The sequence below is a fragment of the Zootoca vivipara genome, chromosome 8, assembly GCF_965207765.1.
Source record: "Zootoca vivipara chromosome 8, rZooViv2.hap1.1, whole genome shotgun sequence".
Classification (NCBI taxonomy): Eukaryota; Metazoa; Chordata; class Lepidosauria; order Squamata; family Lacertidae; genus Zootoca; species Zootoca vivipara.
Genome location: NC_142591.1, coordinates 64,731,464 through 64,757,515, shown reverse-complemented (window position 1 = coordinate 64,757,515; position 26,052 = coordinate 64,731,464). Strand labels below are relative to the sequence as shown.

Below are 26,052 nucleotides of genomic sequence, written 5' to 3'. Positions count from 1 at the left end.
GAGTACTGTACCTATATCTGGCAAAGCAAGTGAAGCTTTAAAAACAAGATTATTATTTTTTAAAGAAGTCTATTGAGGACAGTAGGTGTAACATTTTAGTTTTGACACTGCGATGGATTTTGAACTGTGTGTAATCAGCAGAGGAATTGTGAAAGCTTTTACGGAGTGTGATGTTTTGCAGTTGCTTTGTAAGAAAAACCCCACTGTGAGGAAGTCAAAGGAAGAGCTTGTTTTCTGAAAGCTTAATAGCTGATAAATGCTTATTAATTTTAAATTTGCGCTCATCGTAGGGCTTGAGGACATTAAAAATCTTGCATTCCTCCCACACAGTCTCAGTTATCAGCAGACACTAATTCCTGATTGGGAGGCTGCGGTGTGGCTGGCCTGGGCTGTGCACAATCCACAGGAATGGTTTCCCTCATGCCCAGTTCCCATGCTCTTGATTCAGCAATATGGTGCTGATTGAATAGGCTTTGTGGGAAGCCATGTTTAGATAAGCCCAGAGGTTGGGAACATCAGAGAGCCAAGGGGCTGAATGCAGTTCACCAGGCCTCTATTTTGGCCTCAGGACTATTCCCCAGGCCACACCCTGCTCCCCTCAAGCACTTTTGCCTGGCTGGGGATGTGTCTGCCATGAACCGGCAGGACGATGGGGAGGAGTAAGAAGAGGGGAAGGATCCCGGCGAGGGGTGTAGCCGGGACTGGGACACACCGGGGCAAGCAGGGGATGGGGGAAGGAAGTACACACAAGGGGAGCCAGCAGCAGGACCCAGAGCCAGAGGAGCCGCTGTCTCCATGAACACAGTGGGTTCTGAGGTATAGGGAGCAGCGGGGGCTGTGCTTTAGGAGGCTGAGGCAGGCAAGGATCCACAGCCCAACTCCCTAGTTGGCCAGGTGGGGCTCGCTAGCTCGGGAAGGAGGTGTGTGATTCCTCACCTGGAGTAGGCTTAGAACAGGTGAAGGCCACATGCCTCATTAAGCCCAGATGCTGCAACCAGCATGCAAAGTGCAAAAAGGAAGCAGAGTTGAGGTGCTGTGCCTGCTCAACTGCCCATGTTGGTAGATCATGAGCTGGATGCTGCTGGACCTCCACGGGGCTGTGCTCTGGGTTTGATTCTGGACTGTATCCTGACTGTTGGACTTCAGGCTTGGCTTCACCCTGGGCCTCGTTTCCTGACCTTTGGACTTTGCTGGTGTGGCTCGGCCTTCAGGCTTAGAACTTTGGACTTGGCCTACTGTCTTGCTGCCAGGTAGGCCAGGGGTTCAGGGCAGCGTCCTTGAACTGTGCTAATGCCTCTCCCTCGACGGGGTGGAGACATGCGGGTGGGTAGGTGTAGGTTAAAACCGCTGCCCTTTGTGTAGCTTGAATATAACCTACAGTTTAGCGTTATATCCATTGCTTGGTCCACTTTTGCCGCTGGCTCAGTGGGCACCTGAACAATTGCCGCTCAGAATGTGTTAGTGGGCGGGGAGAAGGTGGATCCGCTCATTGAGGGGCGCCACTGAGTGCATCTTGCCCGTGGACCCCTCAGAACATGGAGCTGCTCAACTCTGATGATCTGACACAGCATGTCTGTTTGAAAAGTTCAAAAGCCTTAAGGTATGGAAAAGGTGGCATCGATGCCTGCTTCTAAGAAAGGGGCTACGGTCCATCAGAGTATTTTAGAATTTTTCCTATGCATAATTTCTCTAGAAGGACAACGTTTTCTCACGTAATGCGCTTGTCTTTTCTAAAAATAAAATGGGAGGTTTCTCTGACTATCACATACAAGCTGCCACAATCTGTGTTTGTTATAGGTTTCTACAAAGAAAACTGTAAAACTTGCAACTATGTTTAAAAATTATGGTGTCTATGCAACTTGGACCAGGAAAAACCACAAACAGCTTCTTCTTTTTTCCTTTTTTGGCTTGCTGGGAGATTTTTGTTGACAATGTGGAGATGTAATTTCATAGCTGCCGATGGAATAGGATCTTCTGATTGGTTTACCTTCACTTCTAAGGCCAAATACAGCTTACTAAGCAAGTGTCATGTACTAACCCCAAATTACTCCATTAGGAGTCATAATTTTTCCTGCAAGGTAAAAGAAAAACCAGCAGTCTTGATTTCTGCACACTTGCATAATTCGAATATGTTATAGAGCTTTTTGCAGTGAACCCTTAGTATGGTAGCAAGTTTAAAGAGAGAAATGCCAAGTCTTCTTTGTTTTCTGAAATTTTTCTGGCCTTACAATTTCGGTGCAATCCTATATTTACTGTAAATCCAATTGAGGGGCTTCAGGATGTGATGTAGGTGCCAGTCTGGCAACAAAGATGGAGGTATGCTGGTGAGACAATGTTTTGTCCAACCAGACAACCTCCATCATGCTAGCTGGAAACTGCCCATGTACACTGGAGGCTATCTCATACTGAGTCAAACCAATGGTCTATGTGGCTCTTTGGCATCCAATTCTACACTGAGTAGCAGTGGCTCTCCAGGATTCCTGACATTCCCAGTCCTCCTTGGAGATGCCTGGGATTGAGCCTGGGATTTTATGAGCACAAAGCAGAATCCTATAGCCCTTCCTATGTAGCTGCTCCACACTTCCTCAACAAACAGCCTCATCAAACTCGGTGCTATTTACTTCTACCTCAACTTGTGTAAAGTCTATCTCTTAAACATTTGCGCTTCTACCTATTGCAACCAAATGGGAGTTTAAAGTTTTGATTTTCCATCAAAGAAATGGAACATTCAACTTACTTGAGAAGAACATCTTGGTTCTGAAGTTCTTCACGAAAGGCTTCAAGCTTTGCATTTCCCTGCAGATGGCCCGAGATGTGGGTGCAGACGCCAGTCGTCTCTATTCTGCTGTCCTGACTCTAGCACAGCATGTTCTTTCATTCAAGTTGACAAGCCCTAGGATGACTAGCATAATTCAGGCCACCTATTTCCCACCATCAGTCCATTAAGCGCCGTACACAGTGTGCCTGGTATTGATGTCGTGCAAAATGAAAAGTGGCTGGAGTGATGGAGAATTACAGGTTGTGATGAGCCTTACAAATCATTACCTGAACAAACTACTGGAAGACTGCAAAGAGGAAGACCCATCACTGTACACCCTACTAAAGAAAAGATGTGTCTATTTCCGCCCCCCCCCACTCTGTCTTGATGCGGGAAAGATTATTTGTTCAGTGAGTGATTGAATACTTTCAGATATTGCCAAACTGGCCCGGAAGGAACCAGTGGCAGTGGTTCCACTTGGACTGTTTTGAACGTACAGAAGCAATTGACAGGCATGTCTTTAGTTGTCCTAGCTGTCTTTTTTGGGATCGAAGGCACAGGATGTGGAATAAAATAAACGAGTAACTTGCTTTCCAGGCAAAAATCTGATGAATTGAAATTCCTGCCACTGACCCGTTTGTGATATCTCAGTGACCAGTTTACAATACAGCAGGCATGTCCAACAGGTAGATCATGATCTACTGGTAGATCACTGGATGTCTGTGGTAGATCACTGGTAGATCATTGGCTCCCCCCAAAGAAGCTGAACAACTGTGGCTCCCCTAAGAAAAGCTCAACATTTTACCTCCTCCCTGAAAAAACTCAACAACTTTGACCTTAATCCCCCCCCCAAATCGGTCTTCCTCCTTCCTAAAAAAAGTTCAACAACTTTGACCTGAGCCCCAAAAAGGAGGGTAGATCGCTGCCAGTTTTTAACTCTGTGAATAGATCACAGTGTCTTGGGAGTTGGCCACCCCAGCAATACAGTATTAAGCCCCCATTTGGAAGCACTTGTAGAAAATGACACTCTTGCATGGTGTTTACAGCATAGCATGTTGTAATTCCAGAATATAGGCTAATGTAGGGATATGTTTGCCATGCAATATTGACATAACGAAAGGCAAAGGAAGTTGAAAGGCTTTGCCTAACATCTTGTGGTTAAACTATGTGGACATAATTCTTGGGAAAGATTCATAGCACACCTCCACAAATGGTTGCCCATGTTCTCCCCTGAACCATGCTGCCAGCTTTGTTTTTCGCTGTTCCTATGTTCTTTTCTGTTTTTTCTACTGCCAGTACAGCAGCTGTGTCCTCCACAATGCCCTGGACCTAGCATCATTCCAGAGCATGGTGTGTGTGTGTGTGTGTGTGTGTGTGTGTGTGTGTGTGTAAATGATGGACACTACAAAAAACAGTGGAAATTCTGCCTTCTTTTCTGGGGCAAGGAGAAGAAAAACCTCAGATTCCTCCTATCTCAAAAAGTGTATTCAGAAAAATTTGAGCACAGCTCTTGACGAACACAAAAAAGAAGGCTTAAAAACAGCAACAACCTTGCAACATACATATTACACTCCACAATGATGTTTTAATATTTGAGCACCACTTTGAGATTTTGCTACATAAGAACTCTGCGTGATCAGACCAAAGGCCCATCTAGTCCAACATTTTCCCAGATGCTTGTGGGAAGCCTCCTTTTTGTTTTCTTGAGAGGAACATTTGCCCAACCTGTGTGCTAAAGGCATGAACCTCTTTCATAAAAGCTGGGGCGACGGGGATGTATATTTGATATAAACAATAAAATAACTAAAATGAATGCTCTTAACTAGGGGCTTAGCGACTCAATCTTGAATATAGCCAAGAGTTGGCTTTCAGACTTTGCAGTGAAACCACTAGAATCCCTTTGTCCCTCTTTACCTAAAACTAAAATGATGTCCCCTAGTACTTGGCTGATTCTGTTCTCTCCACTTAGCCTTTCCTAGACAAACATAGTAGTAAGCTCGCTCATTTCTTCAGGGATTTACAATAGTCTCAGATTTCTGATGATTTGATTCTTTACCACCAGTGAGCTCTCTAATTCGTATTCCCGTTGTATCAGCTGAAGGTAACCAGTCTGCCTGGAAGTGAAACCTTTTAATAGGGTGGTCCTTTGTCCTATTTTACAATCTTCTGTTTGAAGGGCTGACAGGCCTCTGTTTGAGAGCACCCTCTGCTTTTACAGTGTTGACTAGTCCAAGCCCAGTTTAAAGGCAAAGAACCCCAAGAAGAGAGAGAGCAGCAAGGACCTTGAAGTTGTCTCGAAAAAACCTGGACAGCAAGATTGACACAGGTCACCTGGTCACACTCATCCACACTGTGGAAAGATGTGCTACATTTTCATTTCACAGTCATTTATATATTTGAACATCTCCATATTCATATATATATATATATATATTAAAAAAGGTAAAGGGACCCCTGACCATTAAGTCCAGTCGTGACTGACTCTGGGGTTGTGGCGCTCATCTTGCGTTATTGGCCGAGGGAGCCAGCGTACAGCTTCTAAGTCATGTGGCCAGCATGACTAAGCCGCTTCTGGCAAACCAGAGCAGCACATGAAAACGCCATTTACCTTCCTGCTGGAGTGGTACCTATTTATCTACTTGCACTTCGACATGCTTTCAAACTGCTAGGTTGGCAGGAGCTGGGACCGAACAATGGGAGCTCACCCCGTCACGGGGATTCGAACCACCGACCTTCTGATCGGCAAGCCCTAGGCTCTGTGGTTTAACCATATTAGCACATGGCAATTTTAACGCAAATCTGTGCCCTCTTTTTCTGTTTTGGCAATGCCTAGGTGGCCACCCGGATGCCAAGGGCCTGGTTTAGACGACACACATCTTGCCCAGAAATCCATAAACACCAAACTTTGGCAAAACCCCTTCTCTCTATCTCTCCATCTCTGGAGTTTCACAAGCCTCTGCTGCATAAACAAGATGCCAACACTTAAGCAAACTCAAGGGAGGGGGAGGCAAAAGGACTGCAAAAAGGGCTTCAATTCAGTCACGTCCCCCGCCCCCCGCACCGTCCTATGTAAATACCAGAAGGGAAGTGAGCCAGACTTGGATGCTTTCTGATGTGGATGAGATGCTTTGACATCGGTGCAGATGGAAATGTGTATGTGGTCTGAGTGGGCGAGACGAGCTCTGCTCTTGATCATGGGAAAACAACGGATCAGTATGCTATCAAACTCTGCCTAGGGTCAGTCCGGTTTAGAGCAAGCAGGAAAGGATGTGCTGACATTCTGGGCAGCTCTGTAACTCCGAGTTCTTTTGAGCACAGTTTGTACCCGGAGGAATGAGGCTGAATGTGTTTGCTATTTTTCTCACTTGGCTTCGAGGCTGCTCACAAACTGACTGCTTGAAAGGTAGCTGGGGAAGGGCGGATGCTGTCATTGCCTCGAAGAGGTTGTGCCTTTTTTTCATTGGATTAGTGTTGAAGCCCCAACAATAAGCTGTCTTTGGGGTTGCATCATTGTAATTAGATGTTGAAAGACACACAAATGCGCAGGCAAGTGCAAAGAAAGCGGAGGAATGCCTGCACCGATTGATGGGCAGCGACTGTCTCGTACGGCTGCCTAGACTCAGTGAAGGAAAGGAAAACACCACAGTGTTAGTTGTTCGTCAGCATGACCCCATTTAAGATCAATTGCAATGGGATCTAAGCCAAAAGATTAATAGGAATCTGACAGATCTTGTTTGAAAGTATATTTATTCTGTCGGATTTCACGAGTGGTAGCTATTTCTCCATTCAAGCTGAATGATAGTATTCAGCCTGCATACTTACTCATCCTGACAGCTAGAAAGATAAACATGTCAGCACGTGATTGGCCAAATACTTTCCCATGGAATCGAGGCAGATGCTTCCAGCAGTGGTTGCACTGAAAAAATGCAGGACCCCCCCCCCCAATGCTGCGAAACAAGCTTTCAACAATAGTGGCCAAAAGTTGGGAATTAGCATCACAATATGCCTCTGCCCAGGGATGCGGGTGGTGCTGTGGTCTAAACCACAGAGCCTAGGGATTGCCGATCAGAAGGTCAGCGGTTTGAATCCCCATGGTGGGGTGAGCTCCTGTTGCTCAGTCCCAGCTCCTGCCAACCTAGCAGTTCAAAAGTGCAAGTAGATAAATAGGTACCGCTCCGGCAGGAAGGTAAGCAGTGTTTCCGTGCGCTGCTCTGGTTCGCCAGAAACTGCTTAGTCATGCTGGCCACATGATGCTGGCCCCCTCGGCCCGTAAAGCGGGATGAGCGCTGCAACCCCAGAGTCATCCGCGACCGGACCTAATGGTCAGGGGTCCCTTTATCTTTTTATGTCTCTTCCCACCATGAACTTCTGTTCGTATTCTAACTTATTTGCAGAAATGTTTGCTCTTGGAGTAAGAGCAAGCAAGCATAAGCTAAGGGTAAGACTCACCTGCCCTGAGTGGAGTTCATAAAAGAGGGAACTGTGCATGTAAAACATTGAATTGGAATAGCTGGTACCGCCATTAGGGAAGAAATCATTGTTTTAATTTAGGGATGCAGAATCTGTGGTTCTCCAGACATTGTTGGACTGTGCGCCTCTGCCTTTGACATCGCTGGCTGGTGCTGATGCAAGTTGAAATCCATAAATATCTGGAGGATCAATGTTCCCCATTCCTAAATTAAAATAAGAATCTGTTGCCTGGTGGTTCGTGGGCCATCTTTTCCCTTAAGTGCTGTGCATGCACAGTTGCCACTTCCATGGAAGTGAATGGGAAAATTCAGTCATGCATGAGTTCTGTGTGTGCTCTGGAGCACATGTGGGGCTCAAGATTACAGTGACCATTTCTGTTTCAAGGAGGCAATCTGGTGGTTGTTTTTTTTCCTGGAAGCAAGCTACTTTATGATTCAGTCCATTGTTTTAAAATTGAAAGGTGTGAAAGCTCACCTTGGGGAGATAAGTATGTTGATTCCTACTTTCCTGCAGACTTGACCAAGACTGATTCCTAAAAACACATTTGAGAAAACAATCACGGAGGGTGATGGTTCATTTTAAAGGTGTAGCATGAGCTTCATCTCTAACTGCAAATACGTACAATTTCCTGTTGCCAGGTTCTGATGGGATTCCGCTTAGTGACAGGATACAATTAAAACCATTTATCAAATCTAAAGCTGGGAGTTGACATGTGCGAAGGCAGGTAACTGATGGATTTGGAAGACTGAATTGCTAGTTATCGGGAAAATCGTTACATAGCGCTTCAAACTTTTCAGCGTTAATTTAGAACTCTGCAAAAAGAGACCTCAATGACATGAATTTTGCTCAGTTAAAAATGATATTTAAAGGGACATGTTTGTGATAAGAATAGGATATAAGAGGAAACCCACAAATAAGTGTGTGTAAGACTGAAATAATAATAATAAGAAAAACAAGGAATGGTTGAATCCAGGTTTTCCCAGATAATCTGTTTATAATGCTATGTGCAGGTTTTTTTTTTACTCATTTGTTGGGAGTAAAAAGTCTCTCATGATATTATTGTGGAGAAGCTGGTAAAATGCAGACTGGATGAAGTAACTGTCACGTGGATTTATAGCTGGTTGACTGACGGAACTCAACAAGTGCTCACTAACAGTTCCTTGTCGTCCTAGAAAAAAGTGGCAAGTTTTGCAGAGTTCTATCCTGGGCCCATTGTTGTTCAACATTTTTGTAAACAACTTGGATGAAGGTATTGAGGGGGTCCTCGTCAAATTGAAGATGACACCAAACTGGGAAGGGGTAGGCAATGCAGCTGAAGACAGACGCTCAAAATGGCCATAACTGATTTGAGAACTGGGCCAAAACTAACAAAATGAATTTCAATAGGGACAAATGTAAGGTTCTACAGTTAGGCAGACATATAAGATGGGGGACACCTGCTTTACCAGTAAGATATGTGAGAAGGACCCCATGAATTCATTTTAAATAGATCCTGTATACACACACATGCATGGTGAACAATGAATGCTCTTCATCTGTGGCATGAATGAATGCCCCTACTTTTCATAGTTGTACATTTCCCATGCCTTTATGTGTTATATATGCAGGATTCCCGCCCCCCCATTATAAAGGGTATATGTATTCCTTGCAAAAAGGTTATACAGTACCTTGTTGTGATAGGCGTGGTGTCCTTGGTAAGTACTTAAGTACTTGAATGTTTTATTGTATATAAAACTAGCTGGCCCTGCCACGCATTGCTGTGGGTTATTTGTGTGATTTCCCCTACCCTGTGCCGATCCATGACATATCCCTGTGATTCCTCCACTCCTCCTCTCACCCCCGGCTTATCCCTGTGATTCCCCCCTCATCCCCCTCGCTCATCCCTGTGAATCCCCCAACTCTGTCCTGAACCATGACCTATTATGCCCCCTCTTTCCCCCACCCCTGGCTTATCCCTGTGATTTTCCCCTTCCCCTTTTCCTCCCCCTAACCCCCCCACTTACGCCTGTGGTTTCCCTCCTCTCCTCCATCCACCCCCCCGGGTTATCCCTGTGACCCGTTCATTTTGCACACAATCATTTCCCCAATGCGCGTGTTCTGAAAAAATTTGCCCTGTCCCAACCCTGACTCCCCTACCCATTTATTCTACTCAAAGGCACGGCCCTGTAAAAGGCCCATATTCAGTTGATTCTATGCTGCGGCCTATTCGGGGGCCCCCCACCCCCCGGCAGGCCCCTAAATCTACTCAGCCTAGTCTGCAAAGCCAAGGCGAGATACTGTGGAGAGGGCAGGTTTCATCCCTGTGTCTCCCCCCACCCTGTTCTGACCCATTACCTATCCCTGCCCCCTATTCGCCCCCCCCATCCCCCCAGGCAGGCCCCTTCCCCCACTTGGCAGTGTTGGGCCTTATTGCTGCAAAAGGCCTGTTTCCAGTTGGTTCCTGTGGAATTTTGTGATGTCATCTGGTGGCGCGGCTTTGGAGGCAGCAGTGGGCGATCTGCCTTTCTATTGGATGCTGCTGGAGTCTTCAGAGCTTCTGCTGGTGATGTCTAATTGGGCGCCACTTTTTTGTTGTTTAATCATTATTTTAGGTATGAAAGGTTTGCTTTTTTGGGAAAAAAATTATGCCAGATCCCTCACTGATGGGCATGGAACGTTGTGGCCAAATTTGTTACATTACAGTTCAGCGGTTACGGAGAAAGGCTGTGACCTCTGCGCATGCAATGCCTACATTTTTATATAAATAGATGGTTTAGGCCACAGTCCTATGTGCATTCAGCCAGAGGAAGACATTACCTAGGACTGTACTGTCAAATGTTTAGACAGGAGCCAGGGTGTGTATGAGAGAGAAAGAGAGACATTTGGATACTGTGATGGTTTTTCTTTTTTGTTTCAATGGGAGTAAAATACTCATGTCACCTCAAGGCTACATAGGTATGGGACATAACTCAGGACTCTGCTGGGAAGGGTGTGTGTCTGTTTGAATCGCTGAAATGCCCTAATTCAGATGCTATTTTCCCCACAGTTCTACACCATAGAGCTTTCTGTAGGAATACTAGGGGACCACTGGAGTGATCCTCCCTCAGTTCTTCTGCAACAGACCTTAGGATTGCCCTGTTGTTCTTTTACCTTTGATTTGGTTCAAATAAACCAAACAGAACTAAAGACTACTGTACTTATAAAAGAAATATTCCCAAATATTTGAACAATTGCTTATTTTCTTTGAATGTGGTCTTTTATCTTTATGAAAATATCAAGAGCAGATCATGCCTACTGACTTGAACAAGAAAATAATTCACTCACAGTTGTCAAAAATGTCACTTTTTAAAAACCTTTTTAGCATTCATTCTGCTTTCCCTCCTTGCTGCATTCCTCTCCTTAAATAATAATAATAATAATAATAATAATAATAATAATAATAATAATAGAGTAAGAAGTTAAGATGAAACTAAAATGCAGCAAGGCATATTGAACACTGTCACTTCGCTTTTGTTTTTGGTTCTTAAACAAAACTTTGCAATAAATCTGACTGGTGCTTATCTTGAGATGACATACTGGTTGCATATTTCTCACAGTTAAGTGAATCCTAAATTATACTTTCTTTATCTTAAATTTTAGTTTTCATCCCATGAGTATTTTAAAAGAAAGATTATGGAGTGTATTTCTTTCCCCAGAGAGAGAGAATGAGAGAAAATAAATCGGGCCATGAACCTTAAAAACATCCTTAAATACTACCAGTGGGCAGACTAATCCGAACTCCCAACTGGCCATGCTGGAGGGGTTTGGATGAGGCAAAACTGTTCTGGCTCTGCCCAGACATGCATGTCTCTGGCAGTGAGGAGGTTCCACTGCTGCGGAGAACTTTCCTCTGCCCTCTGAAAGCTTGTGTGGGCAGAAGCATAAATGGGCCATTTCAGGGGAGAGAAGAGATGCTCAGTTGGCCAAAGATCTGCTGGATTTTAAGCTGGTCCACCTACCAACAAGTGGCCAAATCCAGGCCTATTCGCTCCACCAGCCTGGAGCTACCTGCTCATCGCACTTCTACCCTGACTAGTATGAGCTTCAGGGCCCCTGCTGCTGCCCTCCAGGGCTTAGAACCGAGCCCTTGGAGCTATAGGTACCACTATAGGTATAATTCTGAGATGTCCCATATACATCCCTGCCCTATGTGGTACAGATGGGAGACTGCAGTAACAGTTTCATATGCATTGCTATGCAGACAGGAATAAGTATCCTCAGCCATTATTGTGTGTGACTATATCTGGATCAAGGCCTACGGACCACTCGATTCCCACATGGTTTGTGCACTCTGCTGAAGTGGTTGTCATACAATAAGCAGTCGTCTGCGTTCACCGGAAGAAAGACCTTTGAAAAGTCAGTTGAGAGAACTTCAGAAATGGATACAAGAGCTTTATGCCTGTTGGTGGAAAATATTCTTCCCTTAGATGCCAGTAAACAATGCTAAGGCTATAAAATACCAGCGTTGGGGTGTGTGTGTTACTGTGCAATTGAAGCACCCTCTGCAAAGTTTGCCAACTATTTAATATTAAACAGATTCAGAAGCATTGTGAAAGATTAATGGCAGATATGGGGAAAAAAAAACTTTCATTGACACCTAATACAGACCATAAAGTAAATGTTTAAGCAGCTCCCTCACTTTGAAGGCATTGTCAAGAGCTCTGGTAAAATCCACCGCTGTTCCAGCCTGCTTTGGATGCAGTTCTGAAATGCGGCGATATGAAACATGAAAAGCATTTGATTTCGGTGGTTTCACAATGTGGTGACAACATCGTAAATTGAATCCTGACGACATCTCCAAGTTTGAAAGGTATCCAAGTGGGGTACTTATTAATGGCATGCGATTCCAGCTGCCAGGTGTTATGAGACAAGCTGTGCCCATCCTCAAGGGCTGGCAAATCGTACACATCTGAGCAAAGCTGCTTACAAGCTGTCAGCCCAGTTAAAAACCTTCCTTTAAGAAACAGCAGAAACCTCTTTTTTAAAAAAAAGTTCTGGAAAATTCACTCTACCTTTAAACTCAGGCACCAACCAACAAATCACATGCCCACCAATGAAAATGGCTGCCATGAATGTGTAGCTCAGGGATGAGCAACCTCAGTCTGCAGGGAGGGCTCAAATGTGGCTGTCCAGGTTTCTGAGGAACTTTCTTCAGCCCCCCCCCCCCAAATTTCCCCTGGCCAATCCGCTAACTGGCCTGGATTCCCCTGCTCCTTGAGTGTTTACCCCTAGCTGGAAGAGCGCCTTGAACTCGACTTCTTGTTTGTCTGGATGGTGTTTCTAAGGGCTGTATGGGAAGAAAAATGCCTCCTCCATGTGATGATGATGTGGAGGCTATAATCTCCCCCACCCCTTACAGCCCTTGGGAACATTGCATAATCATGGGGCACCATTTACGGGGACATTGCCAGACTAAGTTTGAAGACATGCTCCCTAGCCTTTCGGTGAGGCTATTATCTCTAAGGAAGTCAAAGAAAATAAAGAAGAAATCTATTTAAAAGACCACCTTGCACTACTGTAAGTTTAGATTCGGAGATATTCGGAAACCTTGCAATAACGAAGAGCTTTCTGCTGATTTTATAATGCTGGCTGTGAGGGACAGGGGATATCGCAAAGTCCCTCCCCTCCTGAGTTCCAGCCCATCCCCGAGCGCAGGGGAAAGCAGGGAGAGCTCCGTCTCAAGTGGGGAAGCAGGAAGTGGGGTCCGAGGCTCAGACAGGGTAGCGGAGCCAGCGCCCCAGGTGAGACAGGAAGGGGAAAGCAAGGGGGGCAGACCTGTTCCCCCAACTCTGGAATTGCGCAGAAAACGTAGGGGGAAGAGGATGGGTCTCCCCAAGTTGTTGTGTTGGAGGAAAATGCGCCAAACGCCATTCGGAGGTTCTGATTCTAGCGGATAAGATGTGTCTCTGTAAATAGCACTGCCTTCAGCACTGTAAATACGCAGCACCAATAAAAAGATAAAATGCAGAGCGGTGTAGAGTTGTTACTCTGAAGTAGCCCACTCCGGCCACTGTGACACTGGCTTTGTAACTTGGCTAGCAAACTTGCAAGCTACTCCTGTGCTTTGTGTGATGTCTATTTCTTCCCCCAAAAGCAGCTCTATAAGGCTGAAAGAGACCCATCTCCGGTCAATTTATTGTTCATCCATCTAATGAACTCCACCGGGGCTGTATATCCTCACCTGTATCAAAAGATGCATCCTTCAGTGAGTCCCAGATGATGCAAATGTTTATCCAGATGCACATTCTAATCATGCAGAATGACTTAGGGCATTTGCCATTAACCTGCGTCCAAGCAAGCCCGTCTCTAACCAGTGGTGCAGCTGGCGCGCTGAATCAGAGGGATCTTTGCACCACAGTGCCGGATATGCTTAAGACAGCCCTGAGTCCAAGTCTCACCTCTGCCCAGGACTCCCTGGGCACCTTTGCTCACATAATGCAGCTATTTCTCACTTTCAGTTCTGCAGCTGCAGAATGAGTGTAACAGTAACCTATCTCACAGGACTGTTGCAGAGATGAATGTCACACATCAAAAGTTCTACAAAAGTTGTTACTATTCTTAGCATTACTCTCAGAACTGCTTTCCAAACCAGACCCTCCAACTGAGGTCTGACTGATAATGGTCACACACTGCTGAAGCTAATAAAACTCCCCCCACACTATGATGTTATGTAGTTGGAATCTGACCAAAATAGGATGCCTGCCTATGGAAATTCTCCATTCCTCATCCCTGCCAAAAAAAGGGGGGGAAAGAAATCGCTATGAAGATAAACAAGTTTAAAATATTCCCTGGAAGAAAATGCAAAATACACTATGAAGACAAAGCCACTTGAACACTCCTCCACAAATTCAGGCTACAGATACACATTTTCCCCAAGTTATGGCAAAAGTGGTATAATACCATAGTTCCCCACAGCGTTTGATTTTACCCAAGTCTCACTGCAATTTATCTAAGTTAAGGTATTACTTTCAGGACTAAAAACCGAGAGGTGAAGCCTCTAGTCCAGGCATCCCCAAACTGCGGCCCTCCAGATGTTGTGGCCTACAACTCCCATGATCCCTAGCTAACAGGACCAGTGGTCAGGGAAGATGGGAATTGTAGTCCAAAACATCTGGAGGGCCGAAGTTTGGGGATGCCTGCTCTAGTCAGTTCTCTTCTACCAAACCAGCTCAGGTACTTCATTTGGGGGGGGGGGAGGAAGCCTTCAGTGTTACATGTGATTTGGGCTAGTTTGCAAGGGCTAATAAAATGGTTGTTTATTTCACAGTCCTGAATGAGGAGTGGTTGCATGACCACACCCATGGAGGCTGGGAAGACCCAATGCGCAGAGCAAATAAGAAAGCTATGCACACAATGTGCATTATGTCATCAAGGAATTAGGAGAGGTACAAATTACTTTCCAGAAGACATCTGCCAGTGTTAATTGACGGGCACATACCACTTAGAGATATAAAGATTTGAGAAAAAAGAAAGACTGAGAGATCGTGTCATTAACTGGCTCCTATGTTTCCAAGTTTTGGATGGTGGGGGACAAACTGCAGGGAAAGGAAACCCATGTTAACTTCCCAGAGCCAAATTCTTTCTTTGGTTTCTTGCATTCTTGTCCTGAGCCTTTCTGGAGTTCAGGGTGACTCATGTCTTTCCCTTGTGCCTAGTCTATCCTCAAAACAAGTCTATGAGGTAGAATCATAGAATCATAGAGTTGGAAGAGACTACAAGGGCCATCCAGTCCAACCCCCTGCCAAGCAGGAAACACCATCAAAGCATTCTTGATATATGCCTGTCAAGCCTCTGCTTAAAGACCTCCAAAGAAGGAGACTCCACCACACTCCTTGGTAGCAAATTCCACTGCCAAACAGCTCTTACTGTCAGGAAATTTCTAATGTTTAGGTGGAATCTTCTTTCTTGTAGTTTGAATCCATTGCTCCGTGTCCGCTTCTCTGGAGCAGCAGAAAACAATCTTTCTCCCTCCTCCATATGACATCCTTTTATATATTTGAACATGGCTATCATATCACCCCTTAACCTTCTCTTCTCCAGGCTAAACATACCCAGCTCCCTAAGCTGTTCCTCATAAGGCATCGTTTCCAGGCCTTTGACCATTTTGGTTGCCCTCTTCTGGAACTAAAAACCGTAGACTGGACTGCAAGGTAGACTGGACTGCAAGGGACTGACCAGTCCACCATCACCCAACCTGCTCCCCCACTGCGAATACTCCTGCCCCATTTCTGTGCTGCTTTCCCCAACCCCGTGGTCACTCCTTTTCCTCTTGCCCCCTACGCTTTCCCCACCCCCTTTTATCCTACCAAGCATCGACTTTGCTTTCAGATGAAGATGGGTGAAAAAATTTGGTTCTTCACATTTCCACAACAGTTTGAGAATTTGGGGAGGGGGGAAGACCTCATGAAAATTCACTAGCATTTCACTGTGAATTTCTTCTAATACACACAGATAGTGGGTTTCCACTAATGAATCCCACCAGTGGAAGCCCACACAAGGTCTTCTGCTAGGACAATGGGGCTTCCCCCCCTCTCCTGCCCAATATGCCCTAGAACCCCCCAATTGGCTCTGGAGGGCAGTTTCAAGAGAATCCTTGGAACTTCATGGGAGGGAGAGGGCAGAATGCTTGTGTTAATTGAGTGATCACAGTGCTGACTCCCTTCCTTAATTGTATGCCATTTCGCTGAATCTACACGTTTTTGCAAAGCAGCTCCCCTAATATAAAGTGTTTTTGTATGTTGTTTTCACTAATGTACATTCTTTCTTTCTTTTTATTTTTTATTGATTTTACATAAATTTATACACAATAACTTTAACCATTCCAAAGCATAGCAATAAAAAGGTTCTTTCGAACCTTTGGACCTCCTCACCTCTCTCCATGGGTTCCATTTCAAAACAATTTTTCTTTTTCTTTTTTCCTGCATTTTTTACCATTATCCATCTACCGTGTTTCTCTGAAAATAAGACAATGCCTTATATTTATTTTTCCTCAAAAAAACACACTATGTCTTATTTTCAGGGGATGTCTTATTTTTTCCTCCTCCTCCTCCTCCTGCGGCTGGCATTGCTGCTGTGCCTATCACTATGTCTTATTTTCGGGGTATGACTTATATTCCTTGAATGCTTAAAAATCCTGCTACGGCTTATTTTCTGGCTACGTCTTATTTTCGGAGAAACAGGGTATTATATAATCATAGTTACCAAATTTTATTTCACATTACAAGTGTCATTGTATCCCTGCCAGTGATTTTAACAGTCTACAGTGGTCTTTTAAACAAATTAAGAAATTGTTCAAATCTTTTAAAAAATACTGTACTTGATCTTCCTGGTTTCTGATCCTTCCCGTCAGTCTCGCCATTTCTGCGTATTCCACCAACTTGGTCTGCCATTCCTCTCTGGTCTGCACTAATGTACATTCATATGAACACTTTTCCTGAGTATATATGCCTTTGCTTACAAATTACTTAGCTGAAGAACTGCATTTAAAATTCAGAGAAAGGCTATGTTTGGAGGACGAATTTATTTCCCCCGTTCAGAAAGTGGGAATTCAGTAAGCTTGCCTTGAACTGAATCAAATGACCCCATTACTTGTCTTACAGGGGGGGGGCTGGGCATCATTAAGACCCCACTTGCTAGGTGGGGTGAAACTCCAAAGCACAGTGCAATAAGACCATCTGATGTTTTAATTTGCCCACCAGCACTTTCTGGTGTGCTCAGCCAGCCTGTAAACAAAGTGAAAAAACAATATATATACCTGCTTAAGATTTTTAAAAGTGGGAGAAGTGGCCGGAGATTGAGGGCCCATCAAGAAGACTCAGACTCAGCTCCCCTGGGCTCCCACTTAACAACGCTCCTGCTTTAAGCACTTTTTCCTGTTCTTAATGATAGGGGGGAATATTTCCACCGGGCTGATGTATATTTAATAACCTGGGAGTGAGACACAGGCTGGGTTCAATTTGCGTTCAACGCAAGGGCTGCCCCCCACTCGCCAGCAGCAGTTCCCGACTGATCTTAATGGAATTTATTTCATTCTTCTAGAAGGGAATGATTGCAAACACATCAGGAACACTTTCTGATTCAAGAAATGTCTTGAATGCCTCCAATACATCGGGGAGAATTGAGACGTGCGCTTCGTTAATTTCTATGCGGGAAACTCTGCTCCCTTCAACTCCCTTCAATTTAATGGTAACATTTCTATCTTGTGTTGTCATGAGATTTTTATTATGCTAATCAATAAAGAGCAGAAAATTAGTCATTTGGGTACTGTTGAAGGGGATGTATATTTCATGAGGCGAATATAGATGTTGAGATCCACTTTGATATTCACTGGCAGTAAATGGAAGCGGTTCAGATCTTTATGAATGAAGCATAAATAAATACATGGACCAGGATTTCTGCTGTGTAAGTGCCTGCCTCATTGATGCATGTGATTCACTCTTTCAGCCCTCAGCCTTGAGCCACAGCTCATCCTGCCATTATGCAATTTTATCATTATGCAAAATGGCCAAATGGTTTCAAATTCAGATACAGTGGTATCTCGCGAGACGAATGCCCTGCAAGACGAATTTTTCGCAAGATGAATGCGTCTTGCGATCTGATGGTGACTCGCAAGACGAATTCGTTTTGTGAAAAATTCGTCTTGCAAATTGCGGTTTCCCATAGGAATGCATTGAAATTTAATTAATGCGTTCCTATGGGCAAAAATAATAATAATAATTCAATCACATGCATCAATAAGGCAGGTACTTACACAGCAGAAATCCCGGTCCATGTATTTATTTATGCTTCATTCATAAAGATCTGAACCGCTTCCATTTACAGCCAGTGAATATCAAAGTGGATCTCAACATCTATATTCGCCTCATGAAATATACATCCCCTTCAACAGTACCCAAATGACTAATTTCTAATGACTAATTCTAATGACTAATTCTTTTATGGGGAGGAGAGAGAAAGAATACAATAAGTATTCTTTATACAATATTCATTATACAAGTATTCTTTATACAAGTATTCTTTATACAAGTATTCTTTATACAATAAGAATACAATAAGAGCCTTTGAACTAAAGGTAGGAAGTCACAGACCACAATCCAGTATGGTGCCTTAGACAAGTGTCATTTGTTGCACGTGTACAAGTTGAGCTGATTCGACCTATTTCTCCTTAGGCACAGTTTAATATGCAGGCAGGAAACTGATGTTATACGACCCAATCAGATGTATACTGTTGTGACACATGCCTTTTAAGTTGTGCAAACTGAAACTCCCTTTAGGCTTTAGTTACAGCCTTGCCATTGGCTGGACCAATTGGCTGAAATGAAGATCAACCCTCCCTGTCAGTGTGGCTCTGAAGCCAGTTTTCTCTGAGTCTAGAATCTCTGTATTCCAAGTGAGGCCAGCCCAACAGCTGGCATTCCTGGGAAGTGGCCAGGGCCCTCAACATGTTGGCAGGGGCCACTGTTGACACCTGCTTTGGTTCCCCCTTCCAAAATATTCCAACCTGATGTTCCAAGCGCCCATGAGCAACTAAGCTTATCTGCCATTTAAATTTCCCACAATGCCCAGGAGCATCATGGAGAGCTTAATGAAGGCTAGATCCAATTGCCAGGCATTGTTTGGGCCTCTGCTGACGCACCACTGCCTCTCACCCGTATCAGCTAAGCCTCTCAGTGATGGAAGGGGTCTGTCAGAGGGCCCTCTCAACCCTAGAACTGGCAGCAGTTCCAAGACCTTTTGGAGCAAATGGCTATAGTCAGTGCAGAGAGCTGTAAGTGACTGGCTCTGTGCTTGTCTGTTCTAGGCATTTGTAAATGGGTTGTTAAATAGACCCCACCATTTCCTAGTGTTCTCTCTCTGCCATAGGAAACTCAGTTCATTTAGGATAGCTAGCCTGCTATATCCAAAGCCTGCTATATCCAAAGCCACCAATATAGTGGGGCAAGGGGGTACATTAGCAAATTCTTCAGGAAACCATGGTTTGGTTAGCATAAAACAAGGCTAACTGTTGAGCTGAGCTGATGGTGTGCCAGGCTGGCATTCGATGCTGCAAATCCCAAGTCTGCTTAGCAGCTAAACTTGGAACCTTAATGCATTCTTCCTTCTGTATTTTCCAGTCATTTGCGTTGCAGGGGTTAGTGGTTGATAATGGACTGGGCAGAGTGCTTTTCTCTCCAGCATGACCCGAGAGCGTCTCCTTCTCTTAGGGGTTTGCTATTGTCACCTGCTCCTGAGGGAAGCCAATTACCACTTTTAGTTACCAGCATGCTCCCTCCCCGCCTCATCTTGGAACACTGCAGACTTGCTTCAAGTGGGACTTAGCTGCGCCTGTTTCAATAAGCTGAAGTTGCTTCAGGAAAATAATTGGCCTTTGTTGACTGGCTGACAGGTGGGTGGGTCAGGTTTTGCCCTGATGCTTAAGCCCTCGTCGAGCATTCTCAATGTGAGTGAAGTGAGCAAATGACTTAAACAGTTTCGGAAAGTGTGTGTGTGGGATGGTTACGCCGGGTGCAAAATTGGTTAGGGGCGCAAAATTTCAACACCCGGTACTGCTGCAATATAGCTGTGTGCTTTCATCGCTGGACTCTTTTGAAAACAGCTTCTCCATGTGAACCAAGAAGTGACCTCTTCAGAGAATGGAATGACTCTTCTTTTCTTATCTCTGTGGCTGCGATCTCCTGGGTGATGTGGATGCTGTCAGGCAGTTGAATGGACATGCATTCTCTCTCTCTGCATGGCCCTGGGCACTGGCAACCCACGCTACGCCACTGGGGGGGTGGCAGTGCTCACCTGCCCTCTAGAGAGCTTGGCTGCTGCTACTTACGGGAAGGAGAGAGGCGCGGCGGTGGGGAGGTCTGAGCAATGCAAGGACACAGGCTTGGCTCCTCTGATGGCTCACACTGCACTGACTGCTCCACCCCTCCTTTTCTCCTTCCCTGTATGTAACTGTGACTCTGGTGTTAGGAGGTCAGGTGAGTACTGCTGTCCTTCCATGCCCACTGCTACTGGAGACAAATGCACTAGTTCCACCCCATCAGGGTCCTCAAATCTGCAAGGAACCTCCATGAGTACAGAAGGCTCTCTACTTCGGACGGCTGCCCACCAGCTCACAAAGGACAATGAAAATGGCAAGGAAGCAAGCATGCTCATCTCCACTGAGAATGACTCAAGGGGACTTTCTGCATATCTACAGAGTGTCAAGTCCTGAATCAAAGTCTTTACAGCCGTATGTGGCCCCCAGGACCTCTCTCTCTCCAGCCCTTGGATTTCTCCCCAGGAGAATTCCTGCTTCACACCCCAAGTATTCTTGCCTAGCTGGAATGTGGCCTTGAACTATGACCGTGCCTCTTGCTGGCCCGAATGGAGGGCAGAGAGGTGTGCATGCAGGAAATAGCCTACAGTACATTTGAATCCATTGCTCCACCCACTTTTGCCTCTGGCCCCTCCCCCCTCTCCCCATAACTAGATCCAAGTCCAAGAACTCTTCAAGATTGTTTGAACATCCTTATTTTTCTTCCTTCTCTCTCTGTCCCCCCAAAGTGCATATTAAGCAGAGAGTGTGTCGGAATTGTACAATGCAACACATTTATTTAAAGTACCCAGGAGGTAATGTTTTACCGAAAGCTGCTGTGAGAGGCACAGCAGAGCAGCTCTAGAAAAATCACAGAATTTAATATAGGTAGCAGGAAACAGTCATCAGGAAATCGAAGCAGGTCTGCATAATTAAAGGAACATCTTTGACACAAGCTTTTAGAGGAAAAACAGGATTTCATCACAGCAATAGGCCACGTGCATTCCTTGTCTGCTCTGGAAAAGATCTATCTTTCCCCTCCTTTTCTTTTTTTAATTACACTGGTATCTTCTCATCCATGTCAGCAATTACATAGGATACCACAGTCCAAAGAGCAGCACAGAGATTCATCTGGATAGGATCCTGAACTGTCATTGTGTCCCCTTGGGAATGATGAAACCAAAAGTATCTAGTGAGATCATCACGCAAGCTGGCAGCTGTGAAGGGGAAAAAAGTCACTTTGTTATTATGAGAATTTTATCATTTTGACATTTTCTTGTACCTTGGCCTTGACTGAATCCAGGTGAGCTACTAACAAACAATGTATGGTGCATGAAACCACTTTTAAGCCAAAGTGATCTGGGTTTTTCATGACTTTCCTATTAAATACACTTCCCATAGTTTTCTCAAACTTGTAGGAGTAAATGGGACAGCAAAAAGGAAGGCTTCTGTTTTTCAGTTATCTGTAGCACAAATGAAACATTGTACAATGAGCATTAGATTGCAAAAAAAAAACCCCACTGAATTTCTATCCTTTTGATTGCATTTCTCACGAAATCAGTAAAAGCTTGACACTTAACATTCTGCTTCTTACAGAATGCCTACTTACATTCTAATCAGTGAGGTGGTTCTTTGGCAAAGAAGGTGGTCTGGTTCTGCTTTTGTTTCATATATGTATATTCAAATTAATGGCTCAGATACTAAGACAAATTTAGGAAATTTTCTTAATTCCCCGTGTAGCCACCTGTGGCCCCTGAAAAGCCTGTCTAGAGTCTCTGGGACCCTCCTGAAGAATGTGGAGTACAGTACAGGGGACCAACGTAGGAGGGGCAATTTGTTCTCCTAACACTAACCTCCTGTTTTGAATTGTTTTACTTGCTGCCATTGTGCATGCTTGTGCATGCTTGTGCATGCATGCATTTGTATGAGAGAGATAGTATGTGCCTGCATGCCGTGTATGTGCTGTATGTGTGCATTTTTTGCATTGTACATGCGGTGAGTGTATCTACGTGGTGTGCACGAGGGAAGTATGCGTGCACATAGCTGACCACATCCACTACTGGAACGTGGTCTTGATAAGGGTGGCCACCATTGTTGCCATCGGGCTGCAAAAAGGTTAACCAGCCCTGCCTGAAAGCTTTAAATTCCCCAGTATTATATTCTCCATCCATTCATCAGTCTGAGAATAGGAATTAATGAATGATAATGAGAGAATTCTGCCGTCGTTCCTTGCCTATGGAGGCCACAAGAAGGCCACCTGGCATCAGTGTTTTCTTGTCCCAATGCCAGGCATTTTTTTTGTTTTTGTTTTGTTTTCCTAGGCCTCTGGGCAGCACTGATGATTGGATGTTTTAACTCTTATTTTGTTTTCCATTATGTCTATCTTCCTATATACATAAAACTAAGACTGTAATCACCCTTTGTAGTGCAGCGACCACCCCAGCTGCAACGTGACAAAGCGTGTCCTCCCTCAAAGAGGGACTGACCTGGAGACTGACCTGGTTGTGGGTGGGTTTATTGGTCAGCCACAACACCCGATTGGTAGGTCCCTCGTTGCTGGGTGTAATCTGGCCAATGGGGTGCAGTTTAAATGGGCTGAGGGACCTAGATATACCCATGCACGTGACCCAGAGCTTCCTCTTTCAGCTTGTGCATCGGAACACCTGTTCACCTCTCCCTATATTTAGGGCATTTTGCGATTGACCTTGCTATGCCGTCGTGTGTTGTCTGTTGTTGGGAAAGGGCCACGGCAGGAATTTTCCTCACTTGGCTGTTTGGCTGTTGCCATTTGGGTTTCGCCTGTCGCATGGCAAATCGTCACAACTTGTAAGGTTGCGGATAGGTTCTGGTTCAGATGATAGGGATGGGGGAATGGTTTCACCACCCCCATGTGAAGGGTATTCCGTTAAAGGAATCCAGGGACTCAACTTGGTTTGGTCAACCCCCAAGAGGGGGTTGTGCCTGTGCCTGAGTCCAGGGGATCATCTGGGGAGTGAACAGAGTCTGTTCCCGGGCTTTTCACCTACCTCAGGTGTTCCCCCTTGGCTGACCTATGATGGAGATCTGGGTCAGTGCTACCTGAAACCACTCGCTTTCTGTAATCAATAAAGTTGTGTCCTAAATTCTGCCAAAAACCAAAGCTAAAATTTTAGTCAAATGTGTTTTTATTTAGCGGGGAGGTCTCTGGGTCTGAACACACAAATGGCAGGCAATCGGAGAAGCGAGGGAACAGCTGTAGGGTGGGGGAAGGGTGGTTGGCAAAGGAGTGGATAGGGGTGGCAAGCAGTGCAGGCATTGGGGGGCAGCCCCTAGTGTATACATATCTACTGCATCACTGTATTTTATTCTTACAAATTGCTTTGGGGCATTCTGTTGTGGGGAGCCATTCGTAAATCCAATGAACTAAACCAGGCGTAGGCAACCTTGGCTCTCCAGGTGTTTTGGAACTACAACTCCCATGATCCCTAGCTAACAGGCCCAGTGGTCAGGGATCATGGGAGTTGTAGTTCCAAAACATCTGGAGAGCCAAGGTTGCCTATGCCTGAACTAAACTAACTATTCCAATTGACTGCACATGGAAGCGAAGAGGAGCCCAACGATTATGGGATACAGCCATATTTTGTTGCCCAGCACATTTCTGATTAATGAACTTGCATCTCCTGTTTGCATCTGTGCAGGGAGATTTTCTCCCACATGTTGGCAACATACAATCCATGGGCTTAATTGGACTCTGTTGAGCTGCAGTGCAGAGGCCCAGGGTATCAACACTGAAACCAGCTACAGAGTTTTCTGAACGTTTCTGATGATTACATGGGTTTCCTTCCAAAATAAAGCTTCAAATCAATCATACAGGTTCTCCTGAAATCATTGCTTAAAGTGCTATTCCACACATACATGTTCAGTCAAGCAGTTGCAGAAAATCTTTTTAAAGCCCATATTTTATAAAAAAAAAACAAAAACCCATGGCACAGCTTAATTGCACAAACAAACTGCGGGCCAGGTGTTCTCCTCATAAGAATAATTATGTTTTTGTATAAAATAACATTTAAACTTTAATTAATTTAAAGAATGCGCTCAACTTTTTTTTCTTGTAATGGATCACTCCATTAAAAGCTTATGTGCTGTAATAGGTTAACAGATTTGAACTATACCCTGAAAAAAATTAAGAAGTGGGTTGTAAAACACTGTGGGTGGTCTTGGGTCTGCTTGGGTACAGAATATTCCTCCATGGGCAGCTACACTCTCCCCAAAGCCGCTCTCCCCCCTTGGATATGGCTTTTTCCAGAGTCATACCCCATGAGGTACAAGGGGCTGCCACCAGATCACTCCTCACTTCATGCATAGAAGCACTGTCTGTTCTGTGATGGATTTGGTCCAAAGTACTTAAATTTTCTTCCCTAAACATTTGGGCAACAGATACACAGTCTAGCCTGATGCTAGAGCTAGCGACTCACGATCGTCCCACTGAAGTAAATGAAATCATTTCCATGGATGTGGTTTTCATACTGTAAATTACTCTCCCTGTCTCTCTCACAATTATGACTAAAATTGAGTATATGGCTCATATACCAACATACATTCTTGTGATGGGGCTTTATTGTGTTGCTGGTCAAAATACTTCCATCTATGGAAAATAAACGTTTCAATTCATGGAACCCAAAAGAGGCAGGGGAACGCATTCATTCCTTGCTGTAAGTAAACAGAACAGTTCGTAATTTGCTTCTACCCAAGAAATACTTGGCATGTCTCACGGATGACATTGTGGTCAGGACCAAAGGTTGCATAAGCTCCCCACAGCCTTATGGGAGCTTAAAGGTTCCATAGCTTAAGCGCATCTGCAAGACTGGGAAATTACACATTTATCAGCTTCAAAGGAGGAGGAAATGCCAGGGAGGGAATAAGAGAGGCTCTTTTTAAAGTGCCTCTTTAATCAGAAGATGAGTTTCAAACAGATGGAAAGCAGTCAGAGTCATCTTGAAGTGCAAACATGAGAATGAAACAGGGTCAAGCCTCATACTTTATAACAATAATATGTGTTGTTTATTAAGCATTTGTAGCATCTAGGTGCTGGGGAAACATAGGAACATCAAAATACAGGAACAACCTGTTCCAAACAACCTGTTTATTGAGCATTTGTCCTGATTTGTTTGCAGGGAGATCAGACTATGTTGGCTATTTAACGAGCATCTGTCCTGATTTGCTTGGAAGAAGCTAGATGATGTGCATCAAGGCAAGTGTTATTCCACACTTTCTACTGTGTTTTTCCATTGCGTTGCTTATTGCAAAAAGTCTGGTACTTTGAGGAAGCGGGGCTTGTTATGCAAGAACTCCAAACGAAGTCTAATTGTACAAACTCATTTTGCCAGGATGTGCTTGCATACTCGACAATAGTGGTAACAGACTGGAAGCGCTCTCAGACTCCTGGTCTCTCTAGCTCAGGAAAGTCTACTACGTTGACTGACAGAAGCTCTCCAGGAAGCTCATGCTGGAAGATTCAGGAGGGATAAAAGCAAGCAGTTCTTTGCACGGGACTTTAACTAGGGAACTCACTCCCGCAGGAGGCAGGGATGGACACCAACTTGGGTGGCTTGAGAAGAAGATTGGACAAAATTCTGGAAGATAAGGCTGTCAACGGCTGCTCTGCCCTTATGGTTGGACGGAGCAATGTTTCTGAAGAGCCATTGCTGGAAGCCAGAGGAGAGGAGAGGGCTCTTGTGCTCAGGTCCTGCTTGTCTGTTTCCTATAGGCATCTGGTTGGCCTCTGTGAGAACAGGATACTGAGCTAGAGGGGCCACTGGCCTGATCCAGCAGGCTCTTATATCCAGTACCTAGTATAGCCTTCACAAGAATTGTTTTGGAGTACAGAAACAAAGCAGGCTTCTGGTGGAAGGGATGGAGTGCTCGGGTTTCTGCTGCATGGGAAGGAGGGGGGAAGACTCCCCTTTCTGTCCAGTGCAGAAATCATGCAGGCTTCCAGTGGAGACATTATTGTTAAAAACCCAGAATCCCCTATTCCTTC

The 26,052-nt window shown here is 44.8% G+C and overlaps 1 protein-coding gene across 4 annotated transcripts in view; it reads right to left on the bottom strand.

Moving 5' to 3' along the window:
• Positions 1 to 20,813: 20,813 nt before the first annotated feature.
• Positions 20,814 to 26,052, bottom strand: part of CPQ (carboxypeptidase Q) — a 183,501-nt gene continuing 178,262 nt past the window's right edge. For all 4 annotated transcript variants that reach the window (XM_088675731.1, XM_088675732.1, XM_035125207.3 and 1 more), the window contains exon 8: positions 20,814 to 21,250. In XM_088675731.1, coding sequence (XP_088531857.1) covers positions 21,090 to 21,250 — 161 coding nt within the window. In that variant the 3' untranslated portion in view covers positions 20,814 to 21,089. The remainder of the gene's footprint in view (positions 21,251 to 26,052) is intronic.